Source organism: Anabas testudineus, chromosome 1 (assembly GCF_900324465.2).
Source record: "Anabas testudineus chromosome 1, fAnaTes1.2, whole genome shotgun sequence".
NCBI classification, from domain to species: Eukaryota; Metazoa; Chordata; class Actinopteri; order Anabantiformes; family Anabantidae; genus Anabas; species Anabas testudineus.
The window spans coordinates 4,415,081-4,432,739 of NC_046610.1; the positions used below are offsets into that span (position 1 = coordinate 4,415,081).

The window sequence follows — 17,659 nt, forward strand, 5'->3', positions numbered from 1 at the left end:
AATTCAGAGTCATAATGGTGAGATGATAGAAAATGAAGCTGCTCTGTAGTGAGTTAGTGCTGAAGTTATTTATTTTTATTTACAATTTTAGGCAAGTGCTAAGTGCTAAAAACATATTTAATAAAGATACATGTATGTGCATAATCCAAACAGGACTGTATACTTGTTAACTAAAAATCAATCAATAGGCTATTAAATTAGAATTAGAAACATTCACTACCATCACACCAGAAAGTAAACAGAGAAAAGTCAAATGCAAAATTATTATAAGTAGTGAGGGAAAAAAAGTAAAACTTAGTTTCAAAATTGTGTCTTTGTAGCTTTGTGTAAAACTTCAAACTTTATGAAACTGTCACAAATTACAGCTTATTTCCAGAAGCAACATGCAGCAGTAAACCTCTTTAAAACCATAAGGTGGCGCTATTGTCATAGAAATATAATTTAGCAAACTCAAGCCGGAAGTGGTGTTTTTTCCTTACAGTTTTCACTGTTTTATCAAGTAATTTAGTAATAATCATACCGTAAACATTTTAACAAGGAACTGCATATATAAGCTCCAATATTTTGCAATTAAAAAATCTAAAAGTTGATAAAACTTTTGATTTGAAAAAAAAAGTATGCCGATGTTGCCTTAAAGTGCGGTCGGAAAGTTAGCGAACATAAATAAACAGGTGGACAATTGGTAAATCTGACTAAAACTCCACAAAACGTGGGAAGTGAGTGAAAATTATTATTTCACAACACCTATTTTAAGCAGGTTAGGTCAGTGATTAGGGAATTGTTAACGCAATATAAAAAATATTTTCAACGTTACGTGTTTGTTGTGTTATTGTAAGTAAGCTATGTTGTTGTCGAAACTCGGAAGAGGAATTTTTGCGATGAATCCGTGAACGCAACGAGTCCCGTCCAACATGGCGGCGCAGCGGAGGACTTTGATGCAGAGCGTAAGTAAAACATAACTCGTTTTTAATCTCACTCTTCTAACCTGTAATGGTTCTGTTGGACTGTGCTTGACGAGTGTTTCGGTCTCATTTGTCTTTGCCCGTGGTCGCAGCTGTTTGTCTTTTTGTGCAGTGTTGTTTTGTTGTCTAATAGTGATGCTAGTGCTAGCTTACGTAGCTGGGCTTATTTAGTGGTTTGCTAATAGTTAGTTAGCTTTTTACCTTCAATCTCAAGAAAGAGCGATTTACTGGTTTAAATGGTGTTTATATTATGGAAAGTAGGGGTACGACTGGTACAAACTCTGGCTGCTATATCCTGACCTGCGGTAATTAGACGATAGCTAATGTTAGTGAAGTTAGCTAGTTAGCCACTTTGTAAACACCCCACTGTAAGAAACTGTTCGAATATTTTTTATACAAACAAACCAAGACACCTGTGCAGAAGATTACATTTAGACTGTGTCTGATTTATAATTAAATCTACACAATAGCAGAAACAGAAGAAAGTAATTTATATAATGTGTAACATACACCACAACCCGAAAACAACAGAAAACAATGGTATTTCCACTTTTTGCTATGCAGATCTTTGCTCGTTTTAAATTACCCATTTATCATAGTGTAAGATATGAATTTAATTTTCCACAGGAAGGAAAGTCAGGCATACCTAAATGTTTTAAATCATTTTAACAAAGAATATGTAAAGAGAGCTTTCTTTGTGAGTTCATAGTGTCACTATTTGAATGTCTGTGGTACATTGAACTTGGAATCCCAAGCTGATTAAAACTAATTTTCCTGCTCACACTAAAGAAAGTATAACTAGTAATCTGTACAGAGCTACTTGTGGTGATAGACAAAATAAGGAGTTTGATTTATCCCTTGTTTCTTTTGCTCTTTGACAGCATCAGAGCTGGACAGATGATCTGCCGTTGTGTCAGATGTGTAGCGTTGGTACAGCACCCAACTGTGTGTATGGACCTGATGGTAAAGGAACTCAGAGTCACCCCAATGAGGATGGACACCTCAGGTTCAGGTGTGTCTATGACAAGAACGGAGAGAGACATAAAGAAATGAATTAAAACAGAAACAACATTTGTTCATGAAAAATACCTGCATCTCAGGTGCCAAGTGGGCACCTTTAAGTGTTCACTATTTGGTCATCAGTTAATTATGTCTATATAAATCACCTTTTTTCTAACATTGTTACATAGACACTACATCATAGTGCTACTTGAGGTAAATACAGCCACAAAATGCTACAGCTTTTGTCAGCACTGCAATAGCAAGTGGCCAGCACACAGTCCCGAGTTCTTCTTGAATTGACATTTGTTGTGCTTTGTTCACCAATCAGATACGAGGATGGCTGTTTCCTGTATGGGGTTTTTAATGGTTATGATGGCAGCAGAGTGGCCAATTTTGTCTCCCAGTGTCTGACAGCTGAACTGCTTCTAGGACAGCTAAACTCCAATCACACAGACAGTGATGTCTGCAGGATCCTCACACAGGTCTGCATTTGTTTATATTATGTTTTTACACGATAATGATTGAAAAGCAAATGTTTTTATATTCTAGCAGGATGGGATGGGAAACTGTTTTTCAAGATGTTTTCTGGTAAAATCTTAGATGTAACCAAGAGGGTAGCCCAACAGCAAAAAACACTGTTACTCTAACCGTGATCAACAAATCTTTAAATGGACAGAAAATTGCAACTAAATTCAAGTTATAATTGTTTCTGGAGCTGCCAAAGGTTTACCAACTTGTTCAAGGGTGTTTAACCATCTCACAAGTTTACTGACCTCTTAAATAACCTAATAAATAGTCCAGTGCTAAAAATGAAAAGAAGTATGGTTTTACTAATCTGAGTAATCTGAGTGAGTACATAATCGACTTTGTATTTGTGCTCATGCAATCTTTATGTCAAACACCTGCTGAAATTCTTCTGCCTTTGGCAGGAGTTGATGATTTCATGGTCAGTGCACTGCTGTTAAAATAGAAACATGTTCAGCACTAGAGAGTTTTAAAACCTTTTACCATGTCTGTCCATTGACTGGTACTATTTTTAGATGTTATGTCATGATTTCTAAGAAATCTGATACTGGCACTTGAAGGTTTGATTAAACTTGACAGCACATGTCACTACCACCTACAGCAGGCATCACATTTATACACAAATACATTCTCCTTCTAAAGTATTAGAATGGATAGGGGAACAAGTTGTGTTTGTTGTACTTAATTGACAATTTGGTCAAGGAGGAGGAGACAGAAGTAGAGAACATGGAGTGCACTGGTAGCACAATGTTCTGTGCTCATGCTCCATACCTGCCTCATACCTGGTTCCAGTCTTTTTACCTTCACCACTGTTCTGTGAAGGTTGTTGATGATGTCATTGACTGTTTAAACTCAAATTTATTGTACAGAAAGCACAAATGAATTGGCTCCCAATTCAGTGTCTTGTAGTATGAATGTATTGTTGAATCCTGACTAAAGCGTTGTGCTAGATGATCATCCTTTCCTTCCTACTTCAGAAAAATGAGAAGATCACAGGCAAAAAGACAAATACACAAACCACTTACAAACAAAACTGTTTGCAGAAAAATTCTGGGCTCATATCAAACCCCTTTGCTCAGTGCAGTAAGCTAATAAAGTCAGTATAAATTTTCCTCATCAGTCAATAAAACTCATGATGCAGTAATGAAAAGGTGAATAAAACTTTTATGTACAGTACATTTCATGGTTATTTATGTAGGAGCTTGAAGTATAATTGTACAGTTATTCCCACAGTTTGTGTTATATTTACAAGATAACTCCAGTGTGGTCACCTTAAAAATGTATCTGAACACAATGGACCCCAGGGTGTTAATGCCTCTATTTTACCGGAGTTAAAATCCTGAAGTTCCATTAAAAGGTTTTGTGTGACAATATTGAAGATCTTCACCTCTCCCTCACATAAATTTCTGCTATGTTAAAACCTGTATTTTTCCAACACTGTGTTATCCAGACATGTTTCTTTTCTGTTGTTGCAGGCATTTGATGTGGTGGAGAAAAGCTACTTTGAAACTATAGATAATGCCCTGGCACAGAAAGCCCACCTGTCCACCTTCCTCCCACCACACAATGAGGTATGCACACACAAACACAAACTCTTCAAAGCATATAGAGAGATTAAGCTGAAAATTGAGGAGTTCTCTGTTGGTTTCCGTAGCAACCACAGATTTGGGCATTAGTTTGAGCTAATGCTCTGCCATTCGAGAATGACCTTGTTATGTTCTAATGGTCTCATCAGCCTGTTTCATTAGATAAACCGGTGTCAGTTCTCCCTTCTCTGCATCCAGCCAATCATTAGTTAAAGCTCCTCTATTTTCACTGCTTCACATTCTGCTGTATTCAGTTCTGAAACTGCTGCTGTCGTGGGTGTTTTTGTAATTTTTATTTTTTTTTTGCAATCAAATGTTTCATTAACATCATCCAGTCATAATCTCCTTTAGTCTTCTTTCACGCTTCTTCTTGCTTATCTGCTTCTTTTATGTTCACTATCTCCTGCGCACTTACTCATTGATTATCCGCCTCCCTTCCTGCCTGTTTCCTTGTTTCCATCATGCCTGCCTGCCCTCTTTTTTCTCTATTTGCCTTTCATCTTGCCTCTTGCCTCGCTTTGATTTCTCTCATATTCTTGTATAATTTGTCTCATTTCCTTTTTTCTACTTCAGTCTGCCTACTCTTACTTACCTAATTTACTCACTACTCCTCCTTTATCTGTCTCATCAGAATGTGTCATTCCACCAGCTTTCCCCTTCAAGTCAGAAGGTTCACGAGCGTCTGAAGGAGTTGGAGCAGGAGCTGACAGGTGGAGCTACTGCTGTGGTGGCACTGATCCTCAACAACAAGCTCTACATTGCCAACGTTGGTATGGACACACACAGTTGTCTTGATAGACTTGATAGTAGTAATACTGGGATTATAATCTTAGTATGAATACCGTGACAATCCATGTTTCAGTCTAACACTGATGCATTGTAAGCAGCAAACTAAGATAAACACTGGGACAGAAATATATACCTTTTCTTTTTTTCTTTTTTTTTAAGCCTGTTGGTAGTGCTGGTCAATGTTGTTATTACCAAGCCGATATAAGATGGACACTTACACCAGTAGATGTCAGGCTACAATCAGATTTGAGTTCAATCACTGATTGAAGATATCATTAAGAGATTATGTTTATTATAAAATTATAGACCATATTGACTTAACCACAGTAAAAAGGTTAGAGCAAATGGTTGATTAATATGTCAAAATGTATGATTTCATAATTTGTCACAATGAAATACTGTGAAGCACAGTTTATGAAGATTTCCACAAAAGAATTGTTTGTATTTTGCAGTACTTGAATATTATTATTATTAAGTTTATTGTTAATAGAGTGTAAAAAAATGAAAGAGACTAATCATGTAGATTTATGGTAGTCTTACTTGCAGTTACATGCTAAAACAACAGATTGAGCTGACATGGGCTGGAATTGCACATTTAACTCCATGCTAGGTGCCCTTAGGTGAGCTATTTCACTCCAGAAATACATTCCAATTTAGATACTGTTCACTAATGACACACATGAGGTGCAATCTGACACCCTTTTTAAGCCTTTAGCCCCCTATCAATTGTATGCACCTCTTTGGTAGCATGTAAGCTATTGCATGAGCTTCAGCTACAGGCAGAGCATGTCAGTGCTGGGAGGCTGTGTCTCTTGTGTATTTCTTATCCTGGCACATAAAGTATCAGGATGTACAGTTCAACATCATTTTGTTCCTTTTGTCTTTTAGTAGCTTCTAGTTTCAGTGTGTGTTCATATACTTTACCTGACTTGAAGTTGCAAAAGAAAGAAACATCTTACATTAATATTTTACTACAGCAGCCTGCAGACCATTTTAGATTCTTAACTGTACAGAAATTCAAAAGAGACTGTGAAAGACAGACACTTCTATCTCTCACACAATCACCCTGAGAAGCCACAGTCATTCTTTAGAAGTATTTCTTTTTAAGAATGATCAAGATCAATCATCAAGAACCAGATGGGGCTTTTTTTCGCATAGCTCTGCACTTTTTTTTTTATTCTTTATTCATTCTGCTTGATTTTATCAGTAATCAGTGGTTTGAATCTTTTTCTAATGATAACACTCATCTGAAGGCAAAAGAAAAGAGACTCACCTTCATTTTTGGACTTTCTTTTTGTCCTGAAGGACATGGCACCGTGTAGGAAATGGGGAAATAGTAATTAGTAGCTGGCTCTTGTGTGTGGGTCAGGAGTTCAAAGTTGACAGAACATAAATCTCAGGGATGTTTAAATGGAAGAGTAAGGGTGCACTTAAAAGCACTCCCAGCTCTGTGTTGATATGAAGCATATTTGACAGTTAAGGTCGTATGACTCACAATTTAATATGCTGGGAGTGGGTATGTGTGGAGGGCAGCAAAGGATACATGAACATACAGCAGGCGTGTCTGGCAATCCTTTGTAGATATGTAGGGTAACAACTTGACACATAACATGATAACAAGATGTATCAAATGACTAGACTAGCAAGACTTTCATAACTACGAGGTATAAAACTGAGTTATGAGTATAAAGCCCAGGTCCCCATAGAGTGGACTTACTGTGTGGATACATGGATCACATTTCATGACCTCTTCAGGTATTTACAGGACTTCAAATCTGGTTGAAGGCAGGGGCGTTCTGGCCCTTCATCAAACCTCTTCTTAGTGGCCCAAAAATATAAAAGTGAATTAGTCATTGATCAGCTTATGTGTCAGCAAGTGGCTTCATCAGTCAGTGATTAATACACAGCTTCTTAAATTCACCACATTATCTTAGATGATTAATTGGCAGAGGTTTGATCCTGTGAGTCACCTCAGAGCAACTTCACTGCATTTCTGTCTCTGCATCACTAAAGTGTGGAAATGTTAGGAGGCAAAATGTCTTATGAATATCAATGTGGGTAGAAGAACAAAATGCAGACCAGCACGCCACATCTAAATTTAGCCTAAAAACTCAAATGACAAATATTCCAGTCCAGTTCATTTCCAGCTTGATATTTTCTTCTTGCTGTTTGTTTTTTTTATTAATTCAGAATCAGTTTTACCTTGTGTAAAGTTGACTCACCTTAAAAAGGATAAGTTCATTGATATTCAGTTAGCTTGCTGTTGTTCTAGTTTGAGGATTAGACATATAAATAAATGGTATTAAACTTCCTTCTGCCTTGTCTATATTAAAATACCTAAATATGGAGCGGAAATTCAAATGATGTCATCTGGTTGCACTGATGCTATAGTTTCGTTTAATTTGCTCCACCTATTAACACCGCCCACATACATGTACTCTTCAAACTAGAACCCGAGAAGACAAATCGAAAATCAGTGACATGGCCCTTTAAATACCAAATTCTAAGTTCAGACCACCAATTAATTCTGTCATTTTGTGAATACTGCTGTTTAATGTTTATCTGTGGTTTCAGGGACCAACAGGGCACTGTTGTGCAAGTCCAGCAGTGATGGCCAGAACCAGGTTCTCCAGATCTGCAGACCACATAGTACAGACAACGAGGATGAGCTGCAGAGACTGGCTGCACTGGGTGAGACATGAGACAGAAAGCTGATATCATCAATGAGAGCCAAACGTTTTGGCAGTGAGGCAAATTCTTGTGTTTGGCTCATTTTGCTGCTTCCTTTTTTGCAATTTGTTTTTCACATTTACATCAGGGTTAGGGCAGTGATCTTACCACAACACTATCCAGCTGCACATATGTTTATGTGATATATTTAAAACAATTATAAGCATTTTCAACATTCCTATTGAATGTTGCATAAAATAGTTCTTATTAGTTTGTTATTTGTTTCTTTTAATGTTTAAAGAGAAAGAAAAACCTTGAAATACATTACAGATTGACATAGACTCATCCTTCAGTAAAGATTAGGTGGCATAAAGACAAATATGTCCATTTATTAATGGTGGACAGCCAAGTTAATTTTCCAGTAATGAGGGGAAATACATACATTGTGATTAGCTTTGCAGAAGCAGCATTAGGTTCAGTCTAGCAGCTGTAATGAATAAAGTGGGGAATTAGCTGCATTGTTTCCCAGCATTGACACCACATCATTAGATTAAGAGGCAGACCTCTGTCTCTGTTTGTTCTCTCCCTCTCTGCAAGTTGGGAGTCATGTAATTATTTTGTTGTTTAGGCCCTTCTTTGAATTATTTTAATGAAATGGCAGTCATTCACCCAGCTGAAGGTGACCTCTTCCCTCATATTCCCATCCACCTTCAAACACATTTATGCCTCCCTCTCTGCCTCCCACCCTCGCCTCCTTCTTCTACTTATTTCTCTTCTGTGATTACTTTATGCTGTACTTTCCAACAGAAAGCCTTCCTCCTCTGCCTTACTAAGACACATCCTTTATTCACCTGTCACTAATGTCTCTCTCTCTGCTCTAGGTGTGGATTCAGCTCGTGTTAAACAGGCGGGGCAGATAGCGGGGCAGAGTAGCACCAGGAGGCTCGGAGACTACAGGGTGAAATGCAACTACAGTGAAATTGACTTGCTCAGGTGAAGCCAAGATTCACAAACAAAATTCATGGACAACAAGCTTTCATATTTAATTTAATTTTTTTCTTCAAACAGGAGTGGTTTGATCCATAAGTGACCTTCACCCACAATTTTAAAAGCTCAACATTAGACTCCTGGTAAAACTGTTGTTTTTTTGTTAGAGTTGATAAAAAGAGTTGTATTTTGAAATTGAACGGAAGTAATGCTGCTCAATGGTTGTTGTTAGCTTCTGTGGACATTAAATTAACTGTCACGTTAGTCAGTTCACTGCATTCAGACAATTGTTCATCACTTTAGTCACTTTTATAACTGATCTATGAATATGAATGAGGGTGGTGAGCTCATATGATCTTCTCATGTGGAGGCTTTTAGAACATAGAATATTTAACTTGTGATAACTGTCGGTGTAGGTCACTTCTGAGTCATGCCACTGAGGTTAGATGAGAAAAATGAAAAACAATATGAGTGCTTGTTGTTTTTGCTGCTGTTGTTTTTAACTTGGAAAAACAGTGAACAAATGACATATGGATTGTCCTTCCTTTATATTTAATGCCACTTTCTACATTTATGCATTTAAATGCAAAAAACTTCAGAAACTTTAAAACATCCTGACTGGTAGTTGTCTAAAAATCTTAAACAGCGGAATGCAAACCAACACCACAAAATTAAGACCACCTACCTAATATTGTGAAGATCCACCTCATGCTGTCAAAATAGCTCTGATTCATCCAGGCATGGACTCCACAAGAGAGGAAGTGTCCTGTGGCTCAGCTGTCACTAAACAGCAGCTTTGATATAACCGAGACCTGGAGCACTGAAAGTCTTCACACATCTTTTGTGCCTGTGTTCAGCTATGAAATGTTTGTTTTAGCATGAACACCAGACCCATTCAGCTTGACTTTCTTCAAAGTTCAAAAAAAGCTCACTAATTAACATCTATCTTGTTTGTTTACTACACAAACAAACATCCAAAACCAACATGTTGTGATTTAATTTAACACAAGATTGAAATTGCATTGTTTTAATCCCCATTTATTCTGATCTTATGTTGAGCAATTTACCTCCTTGACACAGCTTGAAGTCTTTCTTACAGGTATGAGCAACAAAGCAAATGAGTCTATTTCCCAAAATGTAAATGTTCCTTTAAGAACTGTGTCAGCAGGAACTTGGGGAGCTAATGAAACACTGTAGTGTCCTTTTTTGTGTGTTTGTACTCAGCAGTACCTGTACAGTGGAGGCTCTGTCTTCATGTTAGGGTCTTTATTATCAGATCTGACTGTGGTCCAGGCCTCTCTTAACCACAGCTGAGCCTCTTGAAATTCCATGACCCAGGGCCCCCGCTCTCACACTTCTCATTTCCTGTATTTGTCTGGTCTTCAGGCCGAGATCAAATCAGTCTCACATATCTAAGGGTCATTCCAATTATGAACCTCAATGAGACACACAATAGAATCATTATAGAATTTGCTCCTCGGTACCATCAAAGAGAGTGCAGGAAATTTGATGTGGATAAAGTATAAGTGATTCTTTGGATTTTCCATATGAGATTAGCTAGGTTTATTGTGTTTAGGTCAGGTGCATTTATGTCTCTCTTTTCGTATTAGTTTCTCTCTCTTTCCTTTTAGTCTTTCAGTCTCTCAGTTCTAGTATTGGCTGTTATCATTGACAAAACTAAATTTTACAAACTTTCTTTCTCCTTCCATTTGTGTCATTTCTTCCTGTTTGCCCCCTGTTCGCTTTTTATTATAACTCTATTTGACATAATTTTGTCTGCTGATATATCTAACCTTCTCCTGTACTCTTCCACCACCAGTGCGGCCAAGACGATGCCAATCATTGCAGAGCCAGAGATTGATAGTAGCCAGAGTTTGGACAACGTGAGAGGCTTCTTGTTACTGATGTCAGAAGGTCTAATCAATGCTCTTGAGTCTGCCCACGGCCCAGAGCAAGCCAATCAGGTTGGTAGATCCATGCTGACGGTTTATTCACCACAACTTTCTCTTCACTTGATAGTTCTCATCCTTCATTTGCAAACCATATACTCTGTTCCACATACTAGTCTTTCTTTAATCTGCTTCCTTTACTCTTCCTATCTTCCTATCTTCCTGTGCCTCCCCTCACTTTCCCCTACGCACACAACTTTTCTTTTCATTCATGAAATCTGTTACTAACTGCAACCATCTCTTCAGCTCCTTTATCAAATTAAGTTCTTCAGCTCATCATTCATATATAGAGGATCTGACTCTGACTCTGTTTCCTGCTGCTCTGTCCATTGCAGGAAATTGTTGCCATGGTAGCAGCAGAGTTGGCCCAGCAGAACAGTCTGGAGGCAGTGGCTCAGTCAGTGGTGGAGCGCGTTAAACGGCTGCACCATGATGTCTATGTGTCCGGTCGTCAGAGGGCAGCCTACTGTTCTCGGCATGAGGACATGACCCTGCTCATCCGCAATATCAACTACCCGCTTGCTGATGGAGCGCTCACGCCCACACAGGGTAAGGCCCGGCATTCTGGGACTAGTTAATTCAGTTGAATTCAATTTAATATGCATAGCGCCAGATCACAACAGAAGTCATCTCAAGGCACTTTACATTGTTTAAGGTTTAAGACCGTTAAAAGTATAATCCGATTGTTGGGTTTTCTATAACGAATTATAGAAAACCCAACAATCCCATTGAGCACCACTAGGCGAAAGTAGAGAGGAAGAACTCCCTTTGGAGGAAGAAACCTCCAGCAGAACCAGGCTCAGGGTGGGTGGCCATCTGCTTCGCCCGGTTGGGGTGAGTGGAAAGAGGAGAGAGAAAAGAACAGCAGGCAGCAAAAACATGGTTAATGTTTCGTAGAAAGTCTGTGCAGGGAACAGACCTCTGTACTGGCTACACTTGCACCAGTATTCCTTATTGAAAACTTTTACAATGTCAATTATTCAGATTCATATAAAAATCTTAAAAAACACAACTTCTCAGGTTTCCAATCTTGCTCACTTTAAAAGGCACCCACGCACTGAACTTAGTCTGAAGGACATTTTAGGAATGTTGAAAGCTAGAATCATAATGTAATCTAAAATATTCAATTTCCATGTGAGTTTTTTATACGTCATAGCTCTTTTTTATCTGTGCCCTGGCAGTTAGTGTTTAGAAAAAGAGGTGTTGCCAAGAATACAGCATTACAGGGAGATCAAATAACAATGTTCAGGCACAAAATAACCGGTTTTGTTTAGGCTCGCACGATGCCCATATTATGAGTGTGCTCAGTAGTTCTCTTAATAGCAATTGTCAAAGGTAAAAAACAATTTTAGTGTATTTTCCTTTTCAACAACTGAGAAGCAACTTTTAGGTTATTGCTTGGTGAACCTTACAGGTAGGCAAACATACTTGCATAATTTCATGTTTTCTTTTGACTTTGTATGTTCCCTGCCTTTGTTTTGCAGGTGGACGTATCTACCCTGTGTCTGTGCCCTACTCCAATAGCCAGAGCACCAGTAAAACCAGTGTCACACTCTCACTTGTCATGCCCTCCCAAAACGTCCTCACCAACGGAACCAACACAGCCTCAACCCTTGAGGAAGGCACTCCCACCCCAGGGTAAGCTTGGTTTGTATGTTGTCAATGTTTATTGTAGGTACGTTTTTTTTTCCTCTTATGTCACAGTGTCTCTCCAGTTTGGTCTGGATGAGCTTGATTTTTCACTACTGTCTTTCTTCATGCCTTTCAAACTTTGCTATAGTTTTAGTTTTGCACTTTTTGTTCATAATCTTGATTTTCATCCCCTTGTGCCACCTCTGTTGTCTTGACTCTGCTTTATTGTGACTCCACACTGTTAAGTTAGGATAAACAAACATTTAACCTCCTTGCTATATTTACTTTAGATAAGCTCGACATGATGTCCCTATTTATGTGTTGGTTTAACCTCAACTTCTCCGTAGTTTCCTGTTGAGTTATGTGTATATGTTTATCATACACCTGTACTGTACAGCATACACAATACTCTACAAGTAATAGTGTACAGCTGTGATTATGTGAGGACCAATTGTGTGACAGAAACACATGTATGCTTTTCCAAAAAGGTAATCATTATTTAATAATTTAATAATTTTAGTGCTGCCTAAATGTCTTTACAAAGTTACAACTGTCCCCTGTCTTGCTTATACTGACAAATGGTGGTGACAACATTCACTGTACAGCAGTGAAGTAACATGGCACTATAGTACTAAATTACATTGCAACTGTGCTCACAAGCATAACAATCTGAGCTCCATTTAGTCGCGCCAGCATGGCGTCTGTTGCTTAGTGGCAAGAGCAGGGAAAAGTTCTTAAATGGAGTGCAGGCTGATGTGACACTGAACTTCGCTATCTGATAAACAATGAATGGTAATTTGTAAAAAACAATGTAGGAATCATTGTAGAGGAACTTTTCTATTAAACACAATATGTCTAGATGGGGAATACATTATGTCTTAAGTAAGTAAATAAAACAATTCTATGATGATTGTACACAATCAAGACAAAGGAATAAACCTCTAAGCACAAACTGATATTTGTGTCCACACAATACTGCATTTACATTACAAAGCAATTTGTAATGTAAATGTAAATGTTCATTTGCTGATTGGCCAGTCTATCTTGACCAGTGATGTTGCATTGACTTGAAGATAACCCCTGCATACCTTATTATAATTAGCATTAACAAAGCCATGAGTATGGTAGCCATATTTCCTAAATAACAATAAAATACAATACATTAAGACCACATCCAGTATAGTTTTTACATCACATTAAATCAGTACTGATCTCTGCCACCTTTTTTATTTTTAGTCAGATTGACAATTTTTGCCTAATTTTTTGAATGTGTTTGCAGCTTTAGTTTTTATGTCAACTTGACGACTTGCTCAGTCGTCCAGAAGGGTTTCTATCTCTATCTCCTTGCTTCGTTCTGATTTCCACTTATTTACTCTCTGACTCGCATCTATATTTCTCTTCCTCATGGACCCCGACTCGCCAAAATCCATTCTCTATCCTACGCTCTGTCCTCGCCTCTCCTGTTTCTGCTCCTGTAGCACGTTGCACCCCTCTACCTGCCAAACTTCTGTTGACATCCTGCAGCCTATAATTGAACTCCCTCTTTCCCCTTTTTTGCCCCTCTCCCCACTCCCTCCTCTCCCCATCTCCACCTCCCTTTTCTCTCTTTCCACCACCCCTCCTCCTCCCCGTTCTTTCCCGCTCTCCACATCTCTCCTTTGTCTCTCCACCTACGATATGGACCCCTTTTTCTACCCTGACACCCCCACTTCTTCGTCCTCTATTCCAACCCTCATACCTGTCTCCTCCTCCACCTCCACTCTCCTCAATTACCCACCTTGCTCCTCCTCCTCTCTCCTTAGCAGTCAGAGCCCAACCGCCACCCTCCAGTCCACCAACACCCAGACGCAGAGCTCCAGCTCCAGCTCAGGAGATGGTAGCCTCTTCCGCCAGAGAGGCAGTCAGGCGGCGCAGCCAGACGAGACGGGCAGGGTCCCACCATATGTGGACTTCAGCCAATTTTACCGTCTGTGGGGAGGCGACCACAGTGATGGCCAGAGCACCCAGGGAGGACTGGGACCCCAGTGAGGAGACTGCTAGAGTGTCAGTTGGCTTTTTTGCAGCAAGAAAGCACATGGATTGTGAAAGGACAAATATTTTAAGAGGTGTTTGGGCTGATCGACAAAATGTTATCATTATATCATAACTAAAAATAAGTGACCTAAAGGTTCGTGAAGATGCATGGAGCAAAGACTGGGGTTTTTAGGATCTTTCTAACCAGCACTGGTTGAAGGGAAGGGGCACAACCCTGGAACAGTGTGTTAAGCATGTTTGCTCTTGTTTTATATATGCTGGTCATGATTGATTGTGAATATATGTAATCCAGATTGTAGCCACATTGTCAGATATAAAAACACGTACTGTATGTGCAAACAGGAATCTCATAAACCTTAGAGTTTGTGGAGTTGAGAATGATTACATAGTTTAACGCCTTAAAATGGAATGAATGGATGTGTTTAAAAGTACTTTTTTATTTGTAATATAAATATATCATCCACAATGAATCAATAGGCTCAGTGGACCATGTTTTACAAAACATTTCTACTTGGTGTCTTGAATTTAACCAAACACAGTTGAAGATTGACTTATGTGGGTGGGTACAACAATCAGTCGCGTTCTTACAACTTACATTGGTCACTGGTTTCAGTTCATTTCAATAAACTGTCAGTGTCGCCTCACAAATACTTGCTCAGCACAGCCGATGCATCATGATGACCCACTGGTAAGCACCGTTTTTAGCAAGGTTACTTCACTGAGGCGTCTTAATTGCGGTGGTGTGTGTGACTGATTGTTGGAGATGCAGCTGGTAGTGGTGGAGGTGAAGATATGAGTGTCTCCATTTGCTCACTACATCGGGGACATGCAGCGTGTTTCTCAGCGGGTAGGAGGTGACATTTTAAAAAGAGGCATCTATCAGAAGTGAGCTGCTTAGGTTAAGAATTAAAATGACAGTGAAAATGTAGTGAAGGTAGGAAAGTGAAATTCTGTACTGACAAAATAATATATATTGGTAAAAGAAACCTCCAGCAGAACCAGGGTGGACAGCCATCTGCCAGCCATTGTTGGGCTGAGTGAAGTCAGGAGTTAATCACTCTTTAAATGAACTTCATACCATTATGAAATGCTAATTTGCTTAATCAGGGAAGTGAATACAGTCACACACAAAAAGAAGAAAAATCATAACACATGAGGCCCCCGAATCACCAGTTGGAGCTGTAGCAGAGAGTTGTTTAGTATGAAAGACGACCCAGGGCATGTTGCTAATTGATCATTTTCAGAAAAATTGGTGTTTTCCTGCTGCGTTGGCTGTGGCCTTCTTATTGAAATGTGGGTTTAATTAACGTTATTATTCCTTTGTAGACAATGTCGAGGAAATAAAAGGTCATAGGAGAATGATGAGAAGTTCTGTCACTGCTGGCACAGAAGCATCGCAGGTGTCTTTTGGTGATGCTTGATTACAGATCTAGAATCTAGAGTCAGTCGTTCTGTGTGATATTGTTCAGAGCAGTGCTTTGCTGAAGCGAGTACTGCAGAACAGGATCTTCTATTAGGTGTTCTCAGAGTGAAGCTGATATGAACAGCATGGCCTTGGATGTTCACAGCCCTGCTCTCTGTTCAAGCCTAGAGGTGCTTACCAGTTTTCCTTTGTAATTTAAACAGCAAAGCTTCAGTCTGAACCAACTTGATATTATGCAAAGTGACCCTTAGCGAACAGAAAGCATATTCAGCATAAACAGTATGTGTGTGTGTGTGTGTGTATATAAGAGAAAGTTACATTCAGAGAGAACAGCATAGCTGTTTTTAGCCTTTATATCAAGAATGTTATTAAATTGCAGTAGACAGACACAGCATATTGGCCGTATCATATTTAATTATTTGGTTTATATTTTATTTTGTGAGCCTCCATTGATACATTATATGATTTTAACATTTAAAAAATGCCTCTTTAATCAGCTCCTCTGGTCCTTATACTAAAAGGCTTGAAGGAACTCCTGTGTCTTTAGGGCAGCACTTGTCCCCATCCCTTGCTGTTCTGATTGGCTAGCTTGTGGAAGTCCTCCAATGGGCCGAACAATGCCCAGTTGGAACATCGCCTCTATCCGTTGTTGTTTCATCTTTGGAAAAAGTAAACAAAGTTCATTTTCCTTCACAGCTGAAGAAACACTTTCTGTGAGACATATTGACCTCTGCACAAACCAGCTGTGACTGCAGCCCAAAGGGGTTGGCCAGCTAACGGCTTCCACGCTGCTTGATGCCAACCAAAACAGCATTTGACAAAGATTTGAGAGCAAAGTGAGACTGAAACCTAAGAATTCACTACCAGCCAGAATTCAAACGCATTGCCCTCAAGCTTTGGACATCTGACTGTGTGTAACATGAGTACCCAACTTCACAAAAGTATATATGTAACACCAGAACATGGAAAGTATCATAATCATGATATGACCCCTATGGTGGCCATTTAGTAGGTAACCAGATGAACCCATGCAAGTCTCATGACAGAATGTAAATCGTAAGTTCAAGAATGAATTTTAAAATGCTTTTAATTCCTCACAAAACAACATGAAGTTTAAAAAGGTGTTTAGTTTATAACAGCTAGCTTCAATGGGATTTTAATTGCATTGAATGGGTAATGATTAAAGCAAAACAAAGCCAACAGGTTGTTCATGCTCCCTGCATAAACTGTTAAAAGCGTAGGCAGGGTGCTGTTAAAAGTCATGAAGCTATAAACCGGATATGCACAGGAACATTGTTCCTTTTTTTACCTCAGGCTTTGTGGTTACATTTCAGGTCACTTCATCAGTTACGTTATCAAGTTTCTATTAGTGTCTCGCTGTAGTGAGGGTAAGCAAAATGACACAGATACAAAAGTCTTTCTGTATCTAAGTAGAAGCACAGAAGTAGCTTTACCTGTATTTAACACCTACACTGCATTATTGCATGCACAGTAGTTAAATCTAATATTCAAATATTATAAAGCTACAAACCCCATTTATAGAAATGTTGGCACTTGAACTAATAAAAACTAAAATTTGTGATTTGTCACTTGTTTCACGGTGTTTTCACTGATTGTAGTTGTATTTTGATGTATTTTATAAATATATGCAAATGTAAATGTAACACAGTTGGGCTGTAACATTGTTCTGGATTCAAAAATGTGCAGGTAATTGGTAATGGGTGATGAAATTGTGATTGGGTACGAAAGGAGCGTCCAGCAAAGGCTCAGTCTTTGCAAGCTTTGTGCCAACTTTGATTAAAAAGAAAGATAGATAGTTGAGGTCTCTCACCATCAAAATAAATAATATTGTAAAAAGATTCAGGACTCGCAGCCTTCAAGTGGATACTGGATATTTTTGTATTACAATGCCAGGACTCACCCTGCAGATGTTACAACAGTGTGGCTTCGTAGACCCAGACGGAGACTTGATTGATCCGTCTGCAGTCCAGATCTGGCTCCTATTAAAAATGTATGGAGCATCATGAAGAAACTTATATCTAGCATAATTGGGCAAATATTCCACTTACAAAACTGCCAAAAATTTTATTGTCAGTTTCC

The 17,659-nt window shown here is 38.8% G+C and overlaps 1 protein-coding gene across 4 annotated transcripts; it reads left to right on the forward strand.

The window, feature by feature from the left end:
* The first annotated feature begins 888 nt into the window (after positions 1-888).
* On the forward strand, positions 889-14,610 carry tab1 (TGF-beta activated kinase 1/MAP3K7 binding protein 1). 4 transcript variants are annotated; one of them, XM_026359238.2, is made up of 11 exons: positions 889-944; positions 1,844-1,974; positions 2,293-2,446; positions 3,965-4,060; positions 4,707-4,845; positions 7,439-7,555; positions 8,416-8,527; positions 10,341-10,485; positions 10,806-11,019; positions 11,955-12,108; positions 13,905-14,610. In XM_026359238.2, the coding sequence occupies exons 1-11, from the start codon at positions 912-914 to the stop codon at positions 14,128-14,130; spliced, it is 1,521 nt and encodes a 506-aa protein (XP_026215023.1). In that variant the 5' UTR covers positions 889-911; the 3' UTR covers positions 14,131-14,610. The 4 variants fall into 4 exon arrangements, with proteins under 4 accessions (XP_026215023.1, XP_026215024.1, XP_026215025.1 ...); XM_026359239.1 differs by having other exon boundaries at positions 893-944; positions 13,908-14,610; XM_026359240.1 differs by having other exon boundaries at positions 893-944; positions 4,725-4,845.
* The last annotated feature ends 3,049 nt before the right edge of the window (positions 14,611-17,659 follow it).

Bases quoted from the DNA above. Each gene is read 5' to 3' on its own strand.
- tab1 (XM_026359238.2), top strand. From the start codon at position 912: ATGGCGGCGCAGCGGAGGACTTTGATGCAGAGC. The intron at 1,975-2,292 runs GTGTGTCTATGA...TTCACCAATCAG, and splicing joins GATGGACACCTCAGGTTCAG to ATACGAGGATGGCTGTTTCC. The intron at 7,556-8,415 runs GTGAGACATGAG...TCTCTGCTCTAG, and splicing joins GCAGAGACTGGCTGCACTGG to GTGTGGATTCAGCTCGTGTT.